Source organism: Mustelus asterias, chromosome 6 (assembly GCF_964213995.1).
Source record: "Mustelus asterias chromosome 6, sMusAst1.hap1.1, whole genome shotgun sequence".
Classification (NCBI taxonomy): domain Eukaryota; kingdom Metazoa; phylum Chordata; class Chondrichthyes; order Carcharhiniformes; family Triakidae; genus Mustelus; species Mustelus asterias.
The window spans coordinates 17,683,570-17,705,864 of record NC_135806.1 but is presented as its reverse complement, the minus strand read 5'-3'; the positions used below and the strand labels follow the sequence as shown (position 1 = coordinate 17,705,864).

General features: G+C 39.5%; 1 protein-coding gene across 3 annotated transcripts in view; it reads left to right on the top strand.

The window, feature by feature from the left end:
* brd10 (bromodomain containing 10) overlaps positions 1 to 22,295 on the top strand; it is a 78,835-nt gene that overhangs the window by 30,804 nt on the left and 25,736 nt on the right. For all 3 annotated transcript variants that reach the window (XM_078214097.1, XM_078214095.1, XM_078214098.1), the window contains exons 3-4: positions 4,419 to 5,875; positions 19,836 to 19,918. In XM_078214097.1, coding sequence (XP_078070223.1) covers positions 4,419 to 5,875; positions 19,836 to 19,918 — 1,540 coding nt within the window. The remainder of the gene's footprint in view (positions 1 to 4,418; positions 5,876 to 19,835; positions 19,919 to 22,295) is intronic.

Sequence of the window (22,295 nt, the reverse complement as noted above, 5' to 3'; positions counted from 1 at the left end):
TTAAAATTAAAGTGTAAATTTATAGTGAATTTTCAAATGAACCCGTTGGTAAATACTCTTGGTGTAGTACAAGACCATACAGCTGAGTGGGGACTTATAGGGCTCACTAGTTTAGTTCTTTCTCTTTAGTACAATTTCAAGGTTATCTGAACTTGCCTTTGAATGCTACCCAAGAAGCTGAAGTGGGGCAGCACGGTGACACAGTGGTTAGCACTGCTGCCCCTCAGTGCCAGGGACCCGGGTTCAATTCCAGCCTCAGGTCACTGTGTGGAGTTTGCATATTCTCCCCGTGTCTGTGTGGGTTTCCTCCGGGTGCTCCAGTTTCCTCCCACAGTCCAAAGATGTGCGGGTTATGTTGATTGGCCATGATAAATTGCCCCATAATGTCAGGGGGACTAGGAGGGTAAATATGTGGGGAAACGGGAATAGGGCCTTGGTGGGATTGTGGTCGGTGCGGACTCGATGGACAAATGGGCGCCTTCTGCACTGTAGGGATCCTATGATACTATGATACCAAGGACTTAGTGTTCAAGTGGGGGCTGGAAAACATGTAGTGTACAACTGCTGTCTCCAGACCATGGTTATTTGGAATGTAATCAAATAATTCTTAAGTAAATGTGTTTAGATTAGTTTTTCTTTCTTTAGGGGCTCAAAGATTGGTATGGGGGGGAAAATGGGTTTCAATTCATAGGGTGCTAATGCCAGTACAGTGGAAAGAAGAAAACATTAGGTTTGCCTTCACCTGAACAATGGCAGGAAGGTGATTGATTGAAGCAGTGGAAGATGGTCGGGCCTAGCACACTACCCTGAGGAACTCTTGCAGCGATGCTCTGGCACAGGGATGATTTGCTCCATCAGCCACAACCATCTTCCTTTGTGCTCTTTATGAATCCAGCCATTGAAGAATTTTCCCCCGATTCCCATTAACTTCAAATTTGCTAGAACTCTTTTCCAATACAGCTGTGATATCACAGGCAAGTCACTCCTACTTCATTTCTGAATTCAGCTCCTTTGGCCATGTTTAGATCAAGGCTATAATGAAGTCTGGAGCCATGTGATCCTGCTGGAAGCCGAACAGGTCGGTGAATAACTGCCACTGTGGATTGTGATAGACCTTTGTGGTAGGGGTGGTTCGGATTGGATTGGTCCTGCTTTTTGCGGACAGGATATATCCGATCAAATTTCCACATTGTCTAGTAGATTCCAATGTTGTCACTGTACTGAAACAGCTTAGTTATAGGTGCAGCTGATTATTGAGCAAAGGTCTTCACTATTGTTGTTGTCGGGGCGTAAAATCTTTGATGCATCCAGTGCTCTCAACCATTTCTCGATATCACGTGGAGTAAATGGAATCAACTGCTGTGATGTTGAGGATCTTGAGACGACATGAATTACCCACTCTGGCATTTCTGACTGAAGATGGCTGCAAATTATTCAAATGCTGGACTCCATCGTTGAGACGGGGATATTTATGGAGGTCCCTTCTCCCATTTTTTTAAATTGCTCACCACCATTCATCGCTAATGTGGTAGGACTGCGGAACTTTGTTCTGGCTGACTTTATAAAAAATCACTCTAAACAAATCACTTGCAAATGTGTTCTGCTGTTTATGGTTAGCAGCAGAGCAAATGTAGTAGTGAGCAACTTTGCAAGACTGTTGTTTTTTGTGACCATGCAAAGCTGAGAGTTTAAACTACTTAGTCTCCCCTGTAGAGGCCAGGAGTTGAGGTGAGTGCGCTTTAGTTCTTGACTGGGAGGGTAGGGAGGAAAGAGTTGTGTGAAAAGGCAGGCTTTCAACAGTTTAAAAGAAACAAGCACCTACCTACCACTCAATGTGCAAGGCATTTTCTGATTGGCAGAATGAAAAGGTAAATCAGAGGCAAAAACAAGTGAGTTGCTTGAAGTTCTGTTGCGGTCATATGTCAGCAGCAGCATTGTGTGATAAGTGGAAATTTGGAAAGCAGTGGATTTGAAAAGTGGGAATATTTTATTTTTCATTTTATAATGTCTGACCTATTTAATTTGAGTAATATTTGAAGCTTTTCTTGATCAATGCAAGATTTTTTCATATCCCAAATCAGTTTTGTAGAATATAATTAATTTAAGTTTGTCTCTTCACAAGCATGAATCACATCTCTGGTTTCTATGTTAGTACAGATCAGATAATGATGGTGAAAAAAAGACTTTCTAAATTGAAATCTTGAGTAATGAGATTGGCATTGGAATATTTAATTTTTTGCCAACTCTGTACGCTGCAAGGGATTGTCAGACGGATTGCCTGCTCTGATTGTTAGATTGGCCTCTCCAGCTCCATTTTGTTAATCACAATAACCCTGTTTATAGCCAGTTCCCCAACACAATATTACAGTGACATCCCAATATCTGCCTTTTCTCCTGGAGTACTCATTTGCATAACCCTTGACATTTATCCTGCATGTAATTTACATTCAAATAGTATCAATTATCTAAAATTAATCAGTTTTGCTGTATCCCATCCTCAAATTTTAAATGATTGAAGCAGTGGTGACAGCTAGAGAAGGAGAGATACTTAATATAAATGGGCACTTAAAAGCGCACTTCTAAGAATCCCATACTTGGATGAGTAGTTAATTAGTATAATTATTAACTAAAATATATACAAGTAGGTTTATTTATCAGACCATGTGTTTGAATAATTATTTTTGTGAATAATTTTAATTAAATGTGAACATTTAAAACATTTTGAATGAACCAACATAGTGCATAACTACTTGTCATTTATTTAACTAAGTACTATTTCAAAACTACAATCCTATTCGGAAATGCCAGAATTTCCAAATGAAGCTAAACAGCGAAAATTAAAATACCCATTTCTGCAAGGGTAATTTTATGGGAAACATGATGGGCAAACAAAATGGGGAATAAAATTTATATCACTTTCTCTGTCTTTGTTCTTGATTGTCGTGATGGTAAAAAGACAATGGTACCTGAACTTAATCCTTAGAAAGTTCATGAAACAAGCTGTATTAGCCACTAGAAATTTGGCCCAGGTGCAGAAGTACCTGTTTACTGCTTTGCCTGATGATGGTGTGAATGAGAGCAGTATTTTACTAGGGGATTTTAGCTGAAAACCTACATCCTGTCCCTCCATCTTATGGTGTAATCTATTTCAATCCAAAGCAACGCTAATGCTATTTAATTATTTTCAGTTTTCTTTTAACTTGTGGATTTGTTGTTGGAGTATGTATTATGTGGAGAAATATGCAATTTGTTCTTTAACCTATTTTGTGACACCATCTGTGAATATAACCGCTGCTAGGGTTGTGGTTCACTGTATGGTTACTTTTGGCTGTACCATCATGTAATAGCACTTAATTTGCAAAATAAATGCTGGCAGTATTTAATTCCGGGAAAAGATTTATAAGTGCACCAATACAAAGTTTTTAAATAGATAATTAACAATCAGCATGCTGAATTCTTAAAATTCTGGAAGTTTGTTCTTCTTCATGGAATGTGGGTGGGGATGGCAAGGTGAGAATTTGTTGCCCATTCCTAATTGCCCTTGAGAAGCATGGCTTAATCAGCATATATTGCTAGAATCCCGCTTGAAATGTTAAACCTGTTTTAGAAGTTAACAGATGCATTTCTTGAATTTCTGTGTTATGGTAATATGCGTATTATGGAACTGTAGATATTTGTGAATATTGCTGAAAAAATACATGCTGCTGAAGCTTTGCATCTTTACTCATCAGGAAACCTGCAAGAGTGACAAAGGTCAGAGGCAACAACAATTAGCACTACATGAGAAAAGAATGCTGATTGGTTGGCAAGTTGATTCTGTCAATGTGTTACCATGGAGAATGCACCAGGAAACTACTGGCACCCATGCTTTTGTTTAATTCAAAAAAGCATGCTGCCTGGACATATTATTCCTGCTTGCAGAGAGCACGTCCCTGTGTATGAATATATTTAGCTTTTAGCAAGCATATGTTAGCCACATTGTGAGCCAGATGATTAATACACTTTGCACAGAATTTACTGAATAATCACATCTAATGTGTTCTCAGTTTTAGTCAAAGCTTACTAGAAGCTATATATATATATATTTTTCGTACATTGGGGACTTGTCCGTATAAATATAAAGAACAAATCCAGCTATTGTGCTGTTTTTGGATTAAACAAAAGGATTAGGGACAATAATTCTCTGGTGCATTCTCCTTGGCAATGCCTCATCCAGAGACTTCCAAGCAATCGGCATCCTTTAGTCGCGCAGTGTAAATTATTGCTCCTTGTGAATTTTGGTATTTTTGATTCTGTTCTGATGAGTGCAAGATGAAAAGCTTCAAGCACATGTCTCTCTTTTTTCAAATTCTACTACCAAGCAACAAACTGTGGGTACCTTCATTTGTTGACCTAATGTGGTGGTTTTGTATTTTCAGATTGCGTGAACAGGAGAGGAAAGAGGCAGAAGAAGCTATCCAAAAAGAGATTGAAGAATGGGAGAAGAATCTACGAGCCCTGGCTGAACCTACTCGCATGGAAACACTTTGGGAGATTCCTGCCATTGGTCATTTTCTGTGTCTGGCTCAGCAGATCCTTAATTTGCCTGAAATTGTCTATTTTGACCTTGAACGTTGCCTTCTAATGCCCCAGTGTAGTGGTTTTCTGGCTAAGATAATGACTTCTTTACTGAGCCCTCACCATCGTCGAGCAACTTTGCACCGGAAGCCACCATTGCCCTACAAAATGTGGGAAGCTGCACTGAAACGAAGAGTACTTCATTGGTATGCTGTGGTCAGCCAAGCAGAAAACCATAACCTACATGCTGAGAAACTGGGCCTCAGCCCACAGTTTTTCTGCGTTCTGGGGGAAACTAGCCCTCTGGAAATGAAAGCTTTCCACCAGTTACCATTTTACAAACGAGCTTGGTTATTGAAAGGCTTGTGTGATTATGTATATGAAACTCAGAAAGAGGTCCAGGATGCAGTTTTGGCGCAGCCAATCCATGAATGCAGGGAAGTGATACTGGGATATGATTCACATGAGAATGCCTATGTCCATTTCCCGCAGTTTTGTGGTGCAGACCTACGGATTTACAAACAATCTCCTCTTCCGCCCCCTGAATTTCCTATTCCGACTATCAAAATCCACAGGATGTCACAACAGAGATCAGGGGAGACAAAAAGTGGACTTTCTTCTGAAAACCATGAGAGCCCAAAAAGTAATAAAAAGGAACCCACTACCAAAACAACACCAGATTCTAAAAAGTTCAATGAAGGACTTGACTCTAGTGACCTGGAGGATTTTTATTTAAAAGTGGAATCCGATTCCCAGTTTCTTTCTCAAGAAGGTGAAGGTGAAGATGAAATAAAATTCAACTGTGAATGTAAAATCCATAGAACTTCAGCAGTGAAAAAAGAAAATGTTGGTTCGTGTAAAGAAAACTTAGTGAAGCCTGCTAGCCCTGGCGAGGTTGTGGGGTATGGGGAGCCTCTTAGCCCAGGAGAAATTAGAATAACTGAAAATGGGGAATTTTGTACAGATGACCCCGAACTAAGAAAGGGTGTGAAACCATTGACTGAGAAGGCAATCAGAAGTTGCAAAACACTCATTAATGGAAGCCATTCTGAAAATTTGGATGTAAGCTGTCTGGTTGGTAAAATAAATAATATTTCTGCAAAGCATTTCTTGGGGAAAATCGAGGAACTCGAGATAGTTAAGCTCCACGTCAAGAAAAAGAAGAAGAAGAAAAAGAAACTGAAAGATGCTGTGAGTAAAGTTTCACAGTTGAGGCCAGATATGGTTTGTCAAAATCCAATGAAGATTCGGAAGCCAGGAATCCAGAAGAAATCCCTATTGATGAAAAAGAAAACAAAACACAAAAAGCACAAGTCTGGTTAGTGGCCTCTCTGGTTTTCTATTTTGTAGGAAAATGGAAAGATAAGTAAAGCAAGTAAAAGTCAATTTTTTATGTTCAATATCTTTAATATTTGGCATGGTGTGCCCGGGATTCATTGTTATAACCCACGTCTGTTTCATTCGTCCATGTCACACCAATAGAAAACAGGCATTTGACCTCTTGAATGTGTTTATTCAATGAACTACTATAAGTGACAGCTGCAAGCGCATCATTTTGCTGGTTCCAGTTTATCACCATGGAGCACATTGAACAAGTGTTTGATGTGCTTATAGATGTAATGTCGGGATGTTTTTCTACATTTGATGTAGGATATGTAAATACTGTAATTGTGTAATCGGTTTAAAAGTGGTTGACTTGGCTAGAACCATGAAGAGGTTCAGCAAAAGCCATTGCTATTGTGAGTTTATATTTACCCGTGAACACACTCTCATGTGGATCTAGACATTTTCATTTGTGTTCAGAAGGTGGGTATCTCTTGTATATTCCTCGATAAGAGGGTCTGGCTGGCGACAGTTATAAAGCAGTGCGAAATATCACTTGGGAATCCTTCGGATTGCTTGAAGATTTACGCTCACAAAAATAAAAGATTCACTTTAATAGAATTTGGAGATGGCGTCAAACACTAAGTGTATTGGATGATGAAGCCATAAAGGTCCAAGGCACAGCCACTTGGATGAGATGCCAGAGATTTGCTGACACCTGTGGAATATTAACTCGGCACAAGTGTCACCTTCAGAAAAGAGACACATTTGTAAAGGAAAACAAATTGGCACTTAAACAGCTGTAACAAATTCTAGCCATATTTATGGACACACAAATAGTCTATTCAGTCCAAGCTGTCTCCTTTGCTATTTTGTTTGGCATGGCAGCTGTATTTTTTTAAGATAAAAACAAACCACTGCGGAACCTGGAATCTGAAACTAAATCAGCAAGTGCTGGAAAATCTCAGGTCTGACAGCATTTGTGGAGAGAGAATAGAGCCAACACTGGGTCAGGGTGACCCTTTGAAGAGTCATGTAGACTCGAAGCATTAGCTCTCTCCTCAGATGCTGTCAGACCTCCTGAGATTTTCCAGCATTTTCTGTTTTTGTTTGTGTGTTGGTATTTTTTAACCTCGGTTTCTTGTCTTTACTCCATGCCTTTAATATCCTTGCTTCCCCAATACATATTGTATCTCAATTTTAAAGTTTATCAATTTATTTTGCATCTCTGACCCTCGGTTGCACTGCATTTTGCATTAGAGCAACCTGTTGAAGATTTTTACGGATTTACTTTTTAACGAAATGCCAATGTTGTAGAATTCTTCTGAGTCAGGAGGTCCTAAGTTCTATAATGGAGTCGGAAGCATATCTGGGGTGATGTCTAAGTGCAGTGCTAAAGAAATGGTATCTTGTGGGATGAGCCACCTTTTGGCTCGGAAGAAATGTTAATCTTCAATCTTGTCTCCAGGTTGATTAGTTCAACTTTAGTGCATCTTCATAACCAAGTTATTCCATCCCACATGTGATCCGAATGAATGGTTATGTTTGCTGGCCAGCTCCACTTTATTTTCAGTCTTGATTTTTTTTGGACTTAATTATTTTGGATTACTTCTAGTGGAGACCCAAGCTTGGATGACCTCAAATATCTTTATTAGCCACATTCTGTCTAGTAAGCTTATAGGTTTAGTGTCTCAATTTGTTATAAAAATTGCATCTGCCATTATTTTGCCACTTGCATAATTTGGTTGCACTCTCCTTCACAATCATTATTACAGCACAGAAGGAGGCTGTTCAGCCAGTCGTGTCTGTGCCGGCTCTCCTTGGGAGCAATTTACCCAGTCTCGCACCCTGCCTTCCCCCTGTAGCCCTGCACATTATTGTTCCCTCTCGAATGCTTCGACTGAACCTGACTCCACCATACTCTAAGGCATTGTATTCCAGATACTAACTGCTCTCCCCATGAGTGTTTTTCCTCATGTCAGCATTGATTCTTTGCCATTGCCTTAAATCTGTTTCTTTGTTCCCAATCCTACCGCCAGTGGGAACATATCTACCTACTCTGTCCAGACCACCCTCTCAATTTTGAATACTTCCATCAAATCGCCACTCAACTGTCCTCATCCCTGGGACAGTTTTTGTAAATCTTTTCTTATTCTTTTTAATCTTTTCACCTCTTTCTTGAAGGTGCAATAAACCAGTTGAGGCTGCATCAGCATTCCTGACAAGTTTAATATAATCTTGCTTTTATACCTGCCTCTGTTAATAAAGCCTAGGATGCTGCATGCTTTATTAATTGTGCTCTCAACCTGTCCTGTAGTGATTTATGCACATGTTCACCCAGGTCCTTCTGCACCCCATTTAGAATTGTACTCTTAATTTTATATTGTGTCTCCTCATTCTTCCTACCACAATGAATTACTCCATTCTTCTCTGCATTAAACTTTATCTACACCTGTCTTCTTATTCCACCAGTCTGCCTGTCATTTTGAAATTCTGCACTATCCTCTTCACAGTTCACAATGCTTCCAATTTTCGTATTGTCTGCAGATTTTGAAATTGTCCTGTACACCCATTGTCTATACCGTAGGAAGAGCAAAGGCCTCGACACTGAGTCCTGGGAGTGCCCCTGCAAATCTTCCTCTAATCTGCAAAAACATCCATTAGCCGCCACTCTGTTTCCAGCCAACTTTGTAACCATGTGTTATTGTCCCTTTTATTCCATGAGTTATAACATTGCTCACAAGTCTGTTGAGTGGCACTTCTTCAGCTGTCTTACTGAAGTTCATGCACATCACATCAACAGCATTATCCTCATCAACCTTCTTTGTTGCCTCATCAAAAAAACAAGTATGATTTGCTCTTAATAAATCCATGCTGACTTTCCTTAACACACATTTGCCCAAGTGATCATTTCTAGAAGCTTCCCCACCACTGAGATTACACTGACCAGTAGGTGCTGGGCTTTTCTACACCATTTTAAACAAGAATGTAATATTTGTAATTTTTCCAGTTCTTGGGCACAATTCCTGAGTCTTAAGGAAAACTGGATAATGATGGCCACTGTGGACTGTGTTATCCATTCTCATTTGCCTGAGTATTCTTGGATGCATCTCATCCAGTCCTGGTGTCTTATCAATTTTAAGTACAGACACCTCATTTAATATCATCTGTTTATCAATGTTAAACCCTGCGACTGTCTGAATTACCACCTCTTTCACCATGACCTCTGCAAGATTTTGTTCCTCGGTAAAGACAAATACAAAGGCCGGAACTCTACCACCTCGCCCGCCAAAGAATCAGCACGGGCGAGGGTCCAACAACGGAAATTTCCATTGACCTCAGGTGGGAATTTCTGCTCTCACCTGAGCAAAGCCATAAAATCCTGCCCAATGTGTTTAATACCTGACTGTGCCTCTTGCCTTCATGCATAAATCCCCTTTTTTGTCCCTAATTGACCCCACTACACTCTTACTGCTGTTTTGCTATTTATATGCTTATAGAAGACTTTTGGACTTCTTTTCATATTAACTGCTAGTCTCTTCTCTTACTCTCTTCACTTCTCTCATTTGTTTTTACTTCCCCTCTGAACCTTCTATATTCAGCTTGGTTCTCAGTTCTATTGTCTACCCTGACATCTATTGTAAGTATACCTTTTATATTTCTATCTCTTCTGTCGTCCTTTGAGCTCTGGATTTGTTGGCTCTGTCTTTCTACTTGGTGGCAATATACTTTGTCTGTTCCCAAATTATCTCTCTGAAGACAGCCTGTGGTTTAGATGCCATTTTACTTGCCAATCTTTATCCTAGATCAACTGGGATCTGATCCATTATCATCCCATTGAAGTTGGCTTTCCCCACAGTTAATCATTCTTATTCTGGATTGTTTCTTGACCTTTTCCACAACTAATCTAAACCTTATGATGCAATGATCACTGTCCCCAACGTGCTCTGCTGCTGACACTTGATCCACTTGGCGAGAACCAGGTGTGGCAGTGCCTCCTTTCTCATTGCACTGCAGAAAAAATTCCTGAATGAACTCTTGCCCTCTCTGCTCTTTACACTTCTGACATCCTAGTCTTTACACTAATTAAAAGTTCACATTTTAATGTTCTAATTCCTGTACCTCTCTGTAACTTCCTTGCGAGTTTGTTCCTCCATATTCACTAACTCCTAGCTTAATATATCTGTAAACTTTGATAGCCTTCCCCCTATTTCATAATCCATTTTTATATGCATTAATAAATAAGATGTGAGAGAGCATCTGGTATATCATTGCTGATTCCGGGGAACATTACCTCAATCCAAGAAAGTATTTTTTTAAGCCCAACTTGGCCTCCAACCTTAAACAGTTCCAGATCCATATACTGTTGCATTTTAATGTTCTGTATCTCAGTATTAGCTGGTAAGCTCACGAGAAGATTCATCAAATGTATGCTGAGAATCTGATACGACATCTATTGATAGTTGTTTAATCACCATCACAGTAACTCAAATGGCTTTGTTCAGTTTATTGGGAATGACCTTGCGTGACAAAAATGTACTTTATATCTGTATTGAGTTTGCAATTTGGAGTAATAATTGCTAGAAACAGTATGTAATGTACCTAAGACCAACATTGCTTTCTCAACAGAAGGATCACAAGCTTTAACCAAACAGGTTGGTTGCTGAAGATTTCACATTGTGCACTCCACAAACTAGCACCTTAGGCCACAAGACATAGGAGCAGAAGTAGCCCATTTGGCCCATCGAGTCTGCTCTGTCATTCAATGGGATCATGACTGATCTGATATAATCCTCAACTCCACTTTCCCGCCTTATCCCCATATCCTTTGATTCCCATACTGATTAAAAATCTGCCTATCCCGGCCTTGAGTATACTTAATGACCCAGCCCCTACAGCTCTCTGCAATAAAGAATTCTACAAATTCACTACCCTCAGAAGAAATTCCTTCTCATCTTGGTCTTAAATGGGCAACCCCTTACTCTTGATATTCTGTCCTCTGGTCCTAGACACTCCACAAGGGGAACAGCCTTTCAGCATCTACCTTGTCAAGTCCCCTGAGAATCCTATATGTCTCAATAAGGTTGCCTCTCTTTCTTCTAAATTCCAATGACTAGAGGCCCAACCAACTCATCCTCTCCTCGCAAGAAAATCTCTCCATCCCGGGATCAACCTAGTGAACCTTCTCTGGACTGCCCCCAATACCAGTATAACTTTCCTTAGATAAGAGGATCAAAACAATTCACATTATTCCAGGTGTAGTCTAAATAGTGCCTTGTATAGTTTTAGCAAGACTTCCCTATTTTTATGTTCCATTCCTTTTGAAAGAAAGGAGACCATTTCATTTTCCTTCCCAATTACCTGCTGAACTTGCATGCTAGCTTTTTGTGATTTATGCACGAGGACCACTAAATCCCTCCATTTCAATAATATTTAGCTCCTTTATTCTTCCTACCAAAGTACATAACTTCACATTTTCCTACATTATATTCCATCTGCAAGTTTTTACCCACTCACTTAACCTGTCTGTACCTCACTTGTAGACTGTCATCCTCACTACTTGTCTTCCCAGCTATTCTTGTGTCATCCGCAAACTTGGCAATAGTACATTCGCTTCCCATTAGGGGATTTTCACAGTAACTTCATTGCAGTGTTAATGTAATCGTATCATAGAAATCATAGAAACCCTGCAGTACAGAAAGAGGCCATTTGGCCCATCGAGTCTGCACCAACCACAATCCTACCCAGGCCCTACCCCCATATCCCTACATATTTTACCCACTAATCCCCCTAACCTACACACCTCAGGACACTAAGGGGCAATTTTAGCACGGCCAATCAACCTAACCCGCACATCTTTGGAATTTGGTATTTGAGACAATAAATAAACTTGTCCAAGTTATTAATTGGATACAAAGGGCTGCATTTGGGGTGGGTGGGCAGTGATTTGACAATTAACTCAGAAGTTACCCTCTGAAGCTGACTAGCAGTTTAGTGCGGGAATCGTGATGTTGCAACCTGCGCTGAGTCACAGGCTCCGTTGTGGTACCTCAACCACTGTGTTGACAGTCATTGAAATCAGTGAGAATTTTAACTTACTCCCATATTGCTGTTAGAAATCCTATTAAAAGTTGCACCTTGTTCAATCAAGTGTAGAAAGGGGGTCAATGGCAATGTGATTAAGAACATTTGAGCAGAACTTGTCCTGAAAAAATAATTTTGTAGTGTTGTTGAATGATGTTTGTTTTTAATATTTGTTCTTTCCGAATACTGTTATTTTAGCTTGTACCTTACATAGTGCTAGAGGTGAAATTCTCACCAGAGATATATCTCAGCGAGACTTGCTTTGAGTCAGCCATGAGCTATTTTGCCACAAATGGTTATCTTGAATGCTAATTATTTAATTCATTAGGTCTATCACATTGTTATCATCAAGACTGGCTGAGATTTCAATGTTGATGTGGGATCATTGCAAGAAGCTAGTGATCTAGTATTGTGCTTTGTGTAAGTTGATAGGTTATGCATGATTTTGCAACAATGACTAGGGACCTCTGTTTTCCTTTAGTTTTGGTGCAAGGCCATCATGCAAGATGGGTTAAATTGAAGCTGCAACAACCAAATTTCTCGATTTTAAGAGAAAATGCCATGCTTATTTGCTACAGCAGAGTGTAGAAATTGATGTTTTCACTAACATTCTTTAATGTTTAGTTATCTGTATATGAAAAAATCAAATTGCTTATTGGTTTGAAGCTGAAATCTAGCTGTAAAAGTGTGTGTTATTCAATCTGCTTTTCAAAGAGTGGAAAATCAGCTGGTAACACATGATGCATTCTGGTTTACAGAGTAAGTGTTCTCTTATTATCCAGAGTTGTGCTCGTATCTGCCAAGATATTGGGCAGGGAATGCTCGCTCTGGATTATAGGGGACAAGCTATAGCTGGTGATGCTGAACCCAAACAAATACAGGAACACAAAATATAGAAGCAGGAGTAGACCAAGTGGCGCATATGAGTCGGCTGTGCCATTCAATACGTGATCCTATTAACTCCATTTTCCTGCCCGTTGCCCATATCCCTTAGTTCCCCAAAACCTCAAAAATCCATCTATCCCAGCCTTGAATGTATTTAATGATTGAGTGCTCACAAGCTTCGGTGTATTGAATTCCAAAGATTCCAAACCCTTTGAGTGAAGAAATTTCTCCCTTTCTCAGACCCAAATATTGGCCCCTGATCATGAACCTGTTCCCTGCCACTCTATCCTATCAAGCCCCTTCAGAATTTTGTAGGTTTCAGTGAGATTTCCACTCATTCTTCTTAACTCCAGTGAAAATAGACCCAGTTTGTTCATCTCTCTTCATAGGACAGCCCCTCATCACAGAGACCAAGCTGTACAAATATATCCTTTTTTAAATTTAGAGGCCAAAATCTCTCTCAGTATTCCAGATGAGGTCTCTTTTCAAAAAAAACTGTGTGACTGTAGTAAGACTTCTTCATTCCTGGGCACCAATCCTCTTGCAGTAAAAACCAACATGCCATTTGCCATTCTATTTGCTTGCTGCAACTGCATGCTAACTTTGTGTTCCTTCTACAAGCATAACCCAAAAATGTAATGCCTAATTTTCAAAGAACCAAACCGAAAGCCTGATTATCTTAGAACTTCCTAAATACTTACTCTGTCCTGATGTTTTGTATCATAAAATTCCCAGATTTGTAGTTGATCATTTGGTCCTGCTTTCTACCTTTTGGTACTAACAGGGCTGCGTTCTTTTTGTACCTGTGAAATAAATACTTGTATTAACATAGTACTCAAGTGTGAGTGCAGAGGCGACATGGGCTCTGCGAAGAGAGTAATGGGATTTGGAAGGGGAGTGGTGGAGTTGGTTACTGAATAGGGCAAAGAGGAAGCTTTAGACAGAACTTTTGAAGTTAGAAAGAGAGAATCAAAGTGTAAAGCTTTTAAGAAATTCTGCAAGAGAGCAGCATTTTAATAGCAATAATATTGGCCTTTGGTAGAATCCAAAGGTAATGAGCAATATTCTGGAGTTCCAAACATGAGCCATTTGGGTTAGAATGTATGTTTGAGGTAAATTCTCTAGCTAGGATTAGAAAATGTGAGTGGAGGTCTTAAAATTATCTTATTGCAGCTTAGATATATAATGCACAAGAAAACTTGGTGAATGTAGGATTTTGTTCAGTAGCGGACTTGAGCTGCAGATTTCAGCATTAAGTTGGAGTTTATGGAGGTGCAAGTGTTGAGATCAAGGAGGAAGATTTTGGGAAAGAAAATCCTTAAACCTCAATCCTCAGTAGGCCGAGGATAACTGCAATGTTCTAGTGAAGTTCAAGGTAAGCTTGAGGAGCAACATTTAAAACTTGACATTTTCAATAAATTTTAAACTAATCTCTGTTCCATTTTCTTTCCTTTGCTTTAGTCAGCAAGGCGCTAGGCACTTGTTTTGTTTTTTTTCTTGTGACATCACTGTTCCCTTTTGCCCTGGAAGACTAACTCTATTGTCTTTCAGTCTCTCACTACTTTCACCCTATCGCAGACCTTCTCTTTTATCCTTGTCTCAAAACCATTTGCATCTCTAACGTTTCACAGGCATCGGCTCCCAACCCTTTCTACTGGTGGTTCGATAATAAGCTGTTCTGACTGCATCTGATTGTGTCAGACAGGCTATTGTATTTACTGTATATATAGTTTGGCTGCCATGCAGTTGAGAATCTTCATTTATGGTTGCACATCAGCAGCTGAGAACTTCCAACAATCAGGCAGCCAGGAGTAGGTGAAGAGGGGAAGCGGGCATGAGAAAAGTGGAAACCATTCTATCTCTTTCTCCACCCAAACACCTAGTCCCCATCTCTGCCCCTCCACAATTTCAGCCGCTGCAACCCCTAAATCCCTGGACTGACAGTTTCTGGCTGCCGTGGAATGTTGATCTCTTTACATAGCATCCAGAACTGCAGACAAATCCTTCTATTCCTCAGACAGCAATGCAACCTTTCAGTCTCGAAGATAGAGGGGTTTGTCAGCTGCTGTGCATGCTGGATAAAGAGATATTCAACACAAAATTTGTTGCTTACCCGTATTGTTTCATGCTTACCCTATATTCAGTGAGAGGCAACTTCCTCCCCTGTCAAACTCCTTCAATAAGATCGCCTCTCATTCTTCTAAACTCCAATTAGAATAGAACCAGCCTCAATGCCTTATGTTGTCAACTGTCTTGGTGCATTGAAGACTGCCTACAGTTTGTAATTTAAGTCTTTGTGGATTCAAGAAACAATTTGTATCTATTAATGTGTTTCTGGACTGTCAGTAAATGTTTGCTTGCTTAGGTTACACAGTGATTCCAATTTTATCACGATGGATTGATGCAGAAGGTCCTTAAGTTGTTGGAAGTTACAGTAAAATAAATCCCACAATGCACAGATATTCAGTGGAAGTCATCGAGCACAATTGGAACATAGACTATTTTGAATTTGAATGGCAGGCTTGTTACTTAGCAATGGCAGTAATATAGCAGGTGTTAATAGAGAAACATTTCAGTTGTGCTTTTGTTGTTTTCCAGCAGATGGAGTCATCTTTGTATCTCCGGTATTTGTAAAAATGGTTATTCTCTCCTTCAGGGTCACAATAATTGGATGTGCAAGAGCAAGTTGTTCTTGTCTAAGACTGACTGACAGAGCCACACTTTTTAAATCACTAACAATCTTATTGAACTAGTTTTTGAAATTTGTCTTTCAGGTCATGCATGACCCCAAGCTTCATTGGACACTAATGCTGTGCATGAATAGAAAAATTTGGACACACTTGCAGTTACATATTTATTCATTTGAGGTAGCAAAGGGAGGCGTTTTAATGTTGCTTTTGACCTTAATTACCTTTACTTTGAATGTTGAGTCTCAAGCAGCACTCCTGCGGTACAATGTGTGCGTGTGCAGCTGCATAGGAATCTGTGCAAGCCTTGTTCCATGTTTGCACACATGCACGATTTAAAAGAGGTTTAAAGGTGTTGTGGACAACAAGTAGATTTTGAAGGGAACATTAATCTTGTGTAACTTAGAGGTTCAAGTACACCTGAAAGAGCCAGTTGCTAGTACAGTTGCAGCTTAGTGAAGCCAACACTGCTATGTGGAAAATGCAGACATCCCTGGATACATCAGGCAAAGATCTGAAGCATGGTTAATTGTTAAAATTTTTGTTTTAATCACAACGAATGCAGAGTTGTTATTTCAGTGTTTTCCCCTTGGGTTTTTCAGAGTTAGGCTTGATTCGGGTTTTGACAGGAAAAGTCATGTCCCTGGGCACATCAAAGATCTGAATGTCCTGTCCTGGAATTCTTTTCCAAAGCTCACAGGTTAAACACCCCTGTTTTGCTCTAGATGGCCTGATAAGGGAATAAATGAAGCAGACAGAAACAAATCTGCATCAACATACAGGGAGACAATTTGGAACTTTGCACTCAGTGTATCTCAGTTGTGTTAATCAAAGATCTTTTGAGTCTGAGAGATACTTTCTCAATTAAATTAATATGTGCCTGCTTGTCTGCAACATTTGCAAAAATATTTTAAATACGGTGTCAATTACAAACTGCTTGTTGCCTAATAATTGTGTAACCCGGTAAATTGTGTGACATGTGTACCAGTGAAGCTAGTTTTCAAATTTTATTCTATTTTGTTTCCTGCTCTTGACGCACACGGAATCCTAATTTTTGAAACTTGGGATCGGATGCCTATTTCTGATTGCACAACAATAAAAATTACCAAAGCAAAATAGTTATTTTGTAGAACAGAACTTGAACATTTCTGAAGAGCCATGTTGTGGAAGCTTTTCATCTTGCACTTATCAGTGGCAATGCAAGAATGCCAAACTTCAAATGATCACAATTTACACTGCATGAGAAGAGAGTACTGATTAGTTAACAAGTTGACTCTGATTTGCCATGGAAAAAGCAATGGGGAACAATAAGCTCCCCAAGTTCCTGGACTATTCAAACAAGGTGCAAGATTGGAACCTATCCTTTTGTTTGCAGACAACAGGTACCAGCATATGAATGTATGTTGCTTCTAGCAATCGTAAATGAGCCACATTATGATCCCAACTAATTATCTATTGCACTTGGAGTTGTTCCGCAAGTGTGGTTCTGCCCAGTCACAGAGTCACATCTGACAATAGATGTTTTATTTTTTTGGTTTTGCAAGCGTGGACTGTTTAAGTGCAGTGTGTATTCTACCTATTAGGACCAACTGAAGGAATATGCTGTTAACCTTTTGAACAAAGCCAGTGGTAGCAGCTTTGTTTCTGTGCATGATGGGCAGATTATATGCCTACAGCAAGAATAGATCTATGGGCACCCTAGAGAAGGTTTGTCTACTTCAATACGTTTGAACGGAGGATTTTTCTGACTGGGTGTAAAAGGAAGATTTTGGCAAGTTGCACACTCAGAATAAATCTCCTACAAACACTGCCAAGCCCAAGAATTGCCCAAAATCTGAAACTACTTTCACTGAGTCGAACTCCTCCAGGACTTGCATAAATCAGAATATTATTGAAATTTGCGTCGCCATATATCCATGGTACAGACGCACAGATCCGAGTGATTATATGTAATGTAACCACGAACCAGACTGAATGTAGCTGTGAGATGCATATGTTAAGGGAGATATAGTGCCCATTAAATTATAGAAAATTTGGCAGAGTATTCGGGCCATTTCTTTGCTTTTTTTTCCCCCCATAACTTTTAATATTTTTATCTTATCATCTTTTTCTTTTGAATAACTAGATTGATGAAGGTACAACAGTCATTTATTTTGAGGCAGTCTATATTGTACTTTGAATTAATCTCCTACGTTTATATACACTTGTTGATAATTGCGGACCAATGGAAATAAAGCAAAGTGTAACCAGTGAAAGGATAAACACAGGCGTATGTCATTTGTGAGTCACCATCCTAATAACTTCACCCACTCCCCACTTAATGCATTGAAAAGTCATGAGTTGGTGAACACAGAATTAGCTGAGGACATTTGGCACATACCTCCACCACACTGAGTTAACTCAATGTTATTACAGTTATGCAGTTCTTGTTTGGACCTTTTCCCTGCTTGGTTGATGTTCTGAAACTACAAATCTGCAAAAAAAAAATATTTTTATCAAGAGCTTAAATCTCGCTGCATCGCTGCAGAGATTTGAAGCCAATCCATATCCAACAACCTACTCTGAAAAACCCTGCTCACTTTTGACAGCTGTAATAAATTCCATCACAGCAGCTGAAATGATCCGCACATTTTAAAACAATCATCAGAATTCTAAATAAATCAACCCATAACATTTTAAGTTTTCCCTATTCCCCAATGTTAATGGATCCTTTAAAAATTCCAGGGTCTGGATGAATATCTTTTCCAAAAACTAATCAATTCTTCATAGAATCATAGAATCCTACAGTGCAGAAAGAGGCCATTCGGCCTATCGAGTCTGCACCGACAATCCCATGCATTTACCCTAACTAGTCCCCCTGACAAGGGGCAATTTTGCATGGCCAATCAACCTAACCAGCACAGCTTTGGACTGTGGGAGGAAACCGGAGCACCTGGGGGAAACCCACGCAGACACGGGGAGAACGTGCAAACTCCACACAGTGACCCAAGCCGGAAATTGAATCCAGGTCCCTGGTGCTGTGAGGCAGCAGTGCTAGCCACTCTGCCACTGTGCTGCCCCTTGGACCATATCCCACCTGTGGACCAAGTTTAATTGTAATCTTTTCATTCATTTTTTTTTCCGATTATAGTTGTTAACGGACCAACAAATGGGCAAAAACATTATCACCTTCAGTGAAGGAGGTAAAAAGTTAGGCTGACACATTAGATGTTGCAGAAAGGTGAAGCTGTTTTTTTTTTTGATGTATGGTGGGAGGCACAGCCACATTCTGTCATATTCCATCTAACTTGTGCTAAAGTTAGTGCCGCCTGTGTGTGCTGAGTAGATAAATGCTTGATCACTGAGCCACGCACATCAGATGGACTCTGGCTAACTCATCCTAAATCAGGAATTAAAACAATGAGGGTGTTGGGTTCTGCAATCTGTCTGCTTCTGATGTAAAGCTTGGAAAAATCAGCTAGGTTTTCTGTTACTAATTCACCACTAGTTGATAGCACATGTATGTGGTATATCTGATTGCTCTTGACATCCATGTTCTCCACAGTCAAATAGCCTGTCAATCCTGTGTCTGTATTCAAATACAGGAATAGTCACTTCAGCGAGGCAACTGGTCTCTGAGGAGCTGGTGAAACTAGTTGAAAGAAAAAGGAATTGACATTAGAATATCACTGAAGTAGGATAATTGGTGGCAGTGAATTGCAACCCAATTAATCATCGTCTGTTCATCAAATAATTTTTTTTTAATGGTTTAACTGCAATATCTGGAAATGAATTATCAAAAACATTTCATATTTGTGACATGATGTGAAGCCAATATATGTGCCTTGACAGTTTTATTTTCAGCATTAGTTTGTAAGAGACGAAAGGCTATAATATAACAAAATATAAACAGAAAAGACTGGAAAAACTCAACAGGTCTGACAGCATCTGTTGGGAAAGAAATATTTAACATTTCGAGTCCTTATAATGCTGTTTCCCTCTCCACAGATGCTGCCAGATCTGAGTTTTACCGGCATTTTCTGTATAAAAAGCATCCGCAGTAATTTGCTTTTATTAATACACATATATCTGTATAATTTATCAAGGTAAATGCTGCAACTTGCCACCGTAATTCCTCACACAACACTGGTCCCTGCATTTAATGTTTGTATAATAGTTGCCTTAATTGGTGAACTTAACTTCTCTTTTAAGTTTACAAGAACATTTTTTGCTTTGAAACATGAACTTCAGTATAATTGATGCTTAATATTCTGAAGAGCTCTAGTTACTTCAATGTGCTTATCTCATGCATGTTCACAGCAAAGAAACCAGATTCTGAAAAGGCAGACGAGAAGAAGAAGAAGTTGATACCACCACCATTGCCTACAATGCCACAGTTTCAGGTGGGTTTACGAGCAAGTTAGCAACGCTTTAGGTAGCAACTTGGATAAGCTTCAAAAAATGGAAGTTAATGTCAGAAACCCTAGTTATAGTTATTAGTAATATGTGGATTTAATGCAGATTTGTTCTGCTATCAGATTAATTCACTATTGTGTTGGACAACATTATCTACTATTTTTATTATAGACAAATTGCTTTCACTTTGTTATTGGATTTATTTTGACAGCACCTACCATCCCAACCCATTTGTTTCTCCCCATTATGTTGCATTTAACATCACCTCAAGAAGCTATGGTACCAGAGTGCCTGGCTGGATATAGACTGTGTTTACTTCTGGTTCGGGAGCCAGCTTCTTAGCCTTGATTTTGTGTGTTATATAGGAAGTTTGGTATACCATGTCTTTATGCCTTTAGTCTCTTAGGCACTTGAATCTAGGGTTCTACTAATTGATGAATTGTCACATAGTTTAGCTCATCAGTCCCTGAATATTTCTTTGGGGCAATAGCATTGATTTTTTTTCCCATGTGGACATTAATGAAATTTGTTCCTGGCAGTCATGTCTCCTCATTAGACACTAAAACAGGGATGTCTTTTATCCATTTGAAATTCACCCTGAAGTTTTCAGATAGCCTTATTATTTATAACTGCACAACATGAAAAGTCTAGGGTGCTGGGTGTTTGAGTAGTGCGAGTGGTTTGACAAAAAATCGTTTTACTCAATTATCTGTTTGCCTTTTTAAAAAAAACTTAAACTAGATTCAAAGAGGAACTGGTTCTATTTCTGGTGGAAGGTGCTCATTTGTACCAGTGTTATTGTAAAAGCAATGGTGCAAGCCAGAACTCGTTGCACACCAGACTAACCCCGCCCCAAAGCCCAGCCCAAACTACATGTTTCTGGAAGGCATGAAATGTTCACATACAATTCCTTCAGGCTAACCAAATGAAGATATTCATGGTTGTTGTTGGACTCCTCAGAGTCACAAAATAGTGTTTTTGTAAAGAAGCACTTTTATTTCTTTCCTTTTTACTTTTAACTCATAATTTGTGCTATTATTATCTTTCATTGGGCTGGGATTTTGGAGTGGCCAGAGAGCAAACCTGGAGGTATTCGATGGCAAAAGCTCTCGTATTGCCTAAGCTATGTACTCAAATAGCTGATGCTGATTTACGTTTGGATAAACTCCAGTATTAGTCTGAACTGCTGGCTCCCATTAAAATCTGTCAAACTGGCTTCTCTGGTGATTTACTTGATTAAGTCACTGACCAGTTTATCAGTACAGATTAGGAAGATGCCTCAAACCCCAACTGCTACATGGGAAGATAGTGGCCTAGTGGTAATGTTACTGGACCAGAAAGCCAGACTAATCTATGGTTTCAGATCCCACAGCAGTTGGTGGGATTTAAATCCAATTAATAAAAATTGAAAACTAGTCTCGGGAAAGGTGGCCATGAAACTATCATTGATTATCATTAAACCCATCTAGTTCACTAATGCACTTTAGGGAAGGAAATCAGCTGGTCTGGCCCAGCCTACATGTGGCCACAGACCGACAGCAATGTGGTTGTCTCTTATCTGCTCTCAGTTCAAGGACAATTCAAGAAAGGCAACAAATACTGGCATTGTCAGCGACACCCACATCTCATCTTTTTTAAAAAAAAACTGAGTTAGTTGATCTCAGCTAGAGATATGTTTCAGTGGCTGAGGGAAAATTGGCCAAGGTTCATCCTGTTGATGCTCTCGGTTCTTGCCAGAAAAAGACATTTGTGGCTTTTTGGTGAACATGTTCTGATTCATTTAAATTGTTTGTCGCTCAATGTGTGAAAATACCCATTTGGATGGGGCACCGTCAGATCTGTCCGAAACTGCAAAATATCTCAGCAAAGTGTCTATGCCAAGGAGACAGAGGGGCTGGGAAAAGGGGAAGAACAACAGCACAAACATATGGGGTCATTTTATGAAATACTGAGAACCCCTCCATGACCAAAGTACTCGAGGCTAATAACGAAAACATAATGTTGATCTCAGAGAGTAGAGCGCAAAGTTCCTGCATTGACAATGGAGGAAGGTTTTAAAGACACTTTCACAGAAGCAAAGTAATTTGAAAAGAAAATACCCGCACAACTCATTTCCATTTTTGTCTGGCAGCTAAGTTGCTGCAAACTGCTGGCGCAGACGCAATGGGCTAAGTGGCCTCTGTGTTGTGAAATTTCTATGATTAATGCAAGAATTAAAAATTGATTAAGTTCTTAAAGGCTGACTCCACTGACTGTTCACAAAGGGATGAATAAATTCATAAATTAATGACAAATAGATAATTTAGTGAATTTAATGCTCATAATGCATTATAGTTAAATAAGTAAAGTTTATTTATTAGTGTC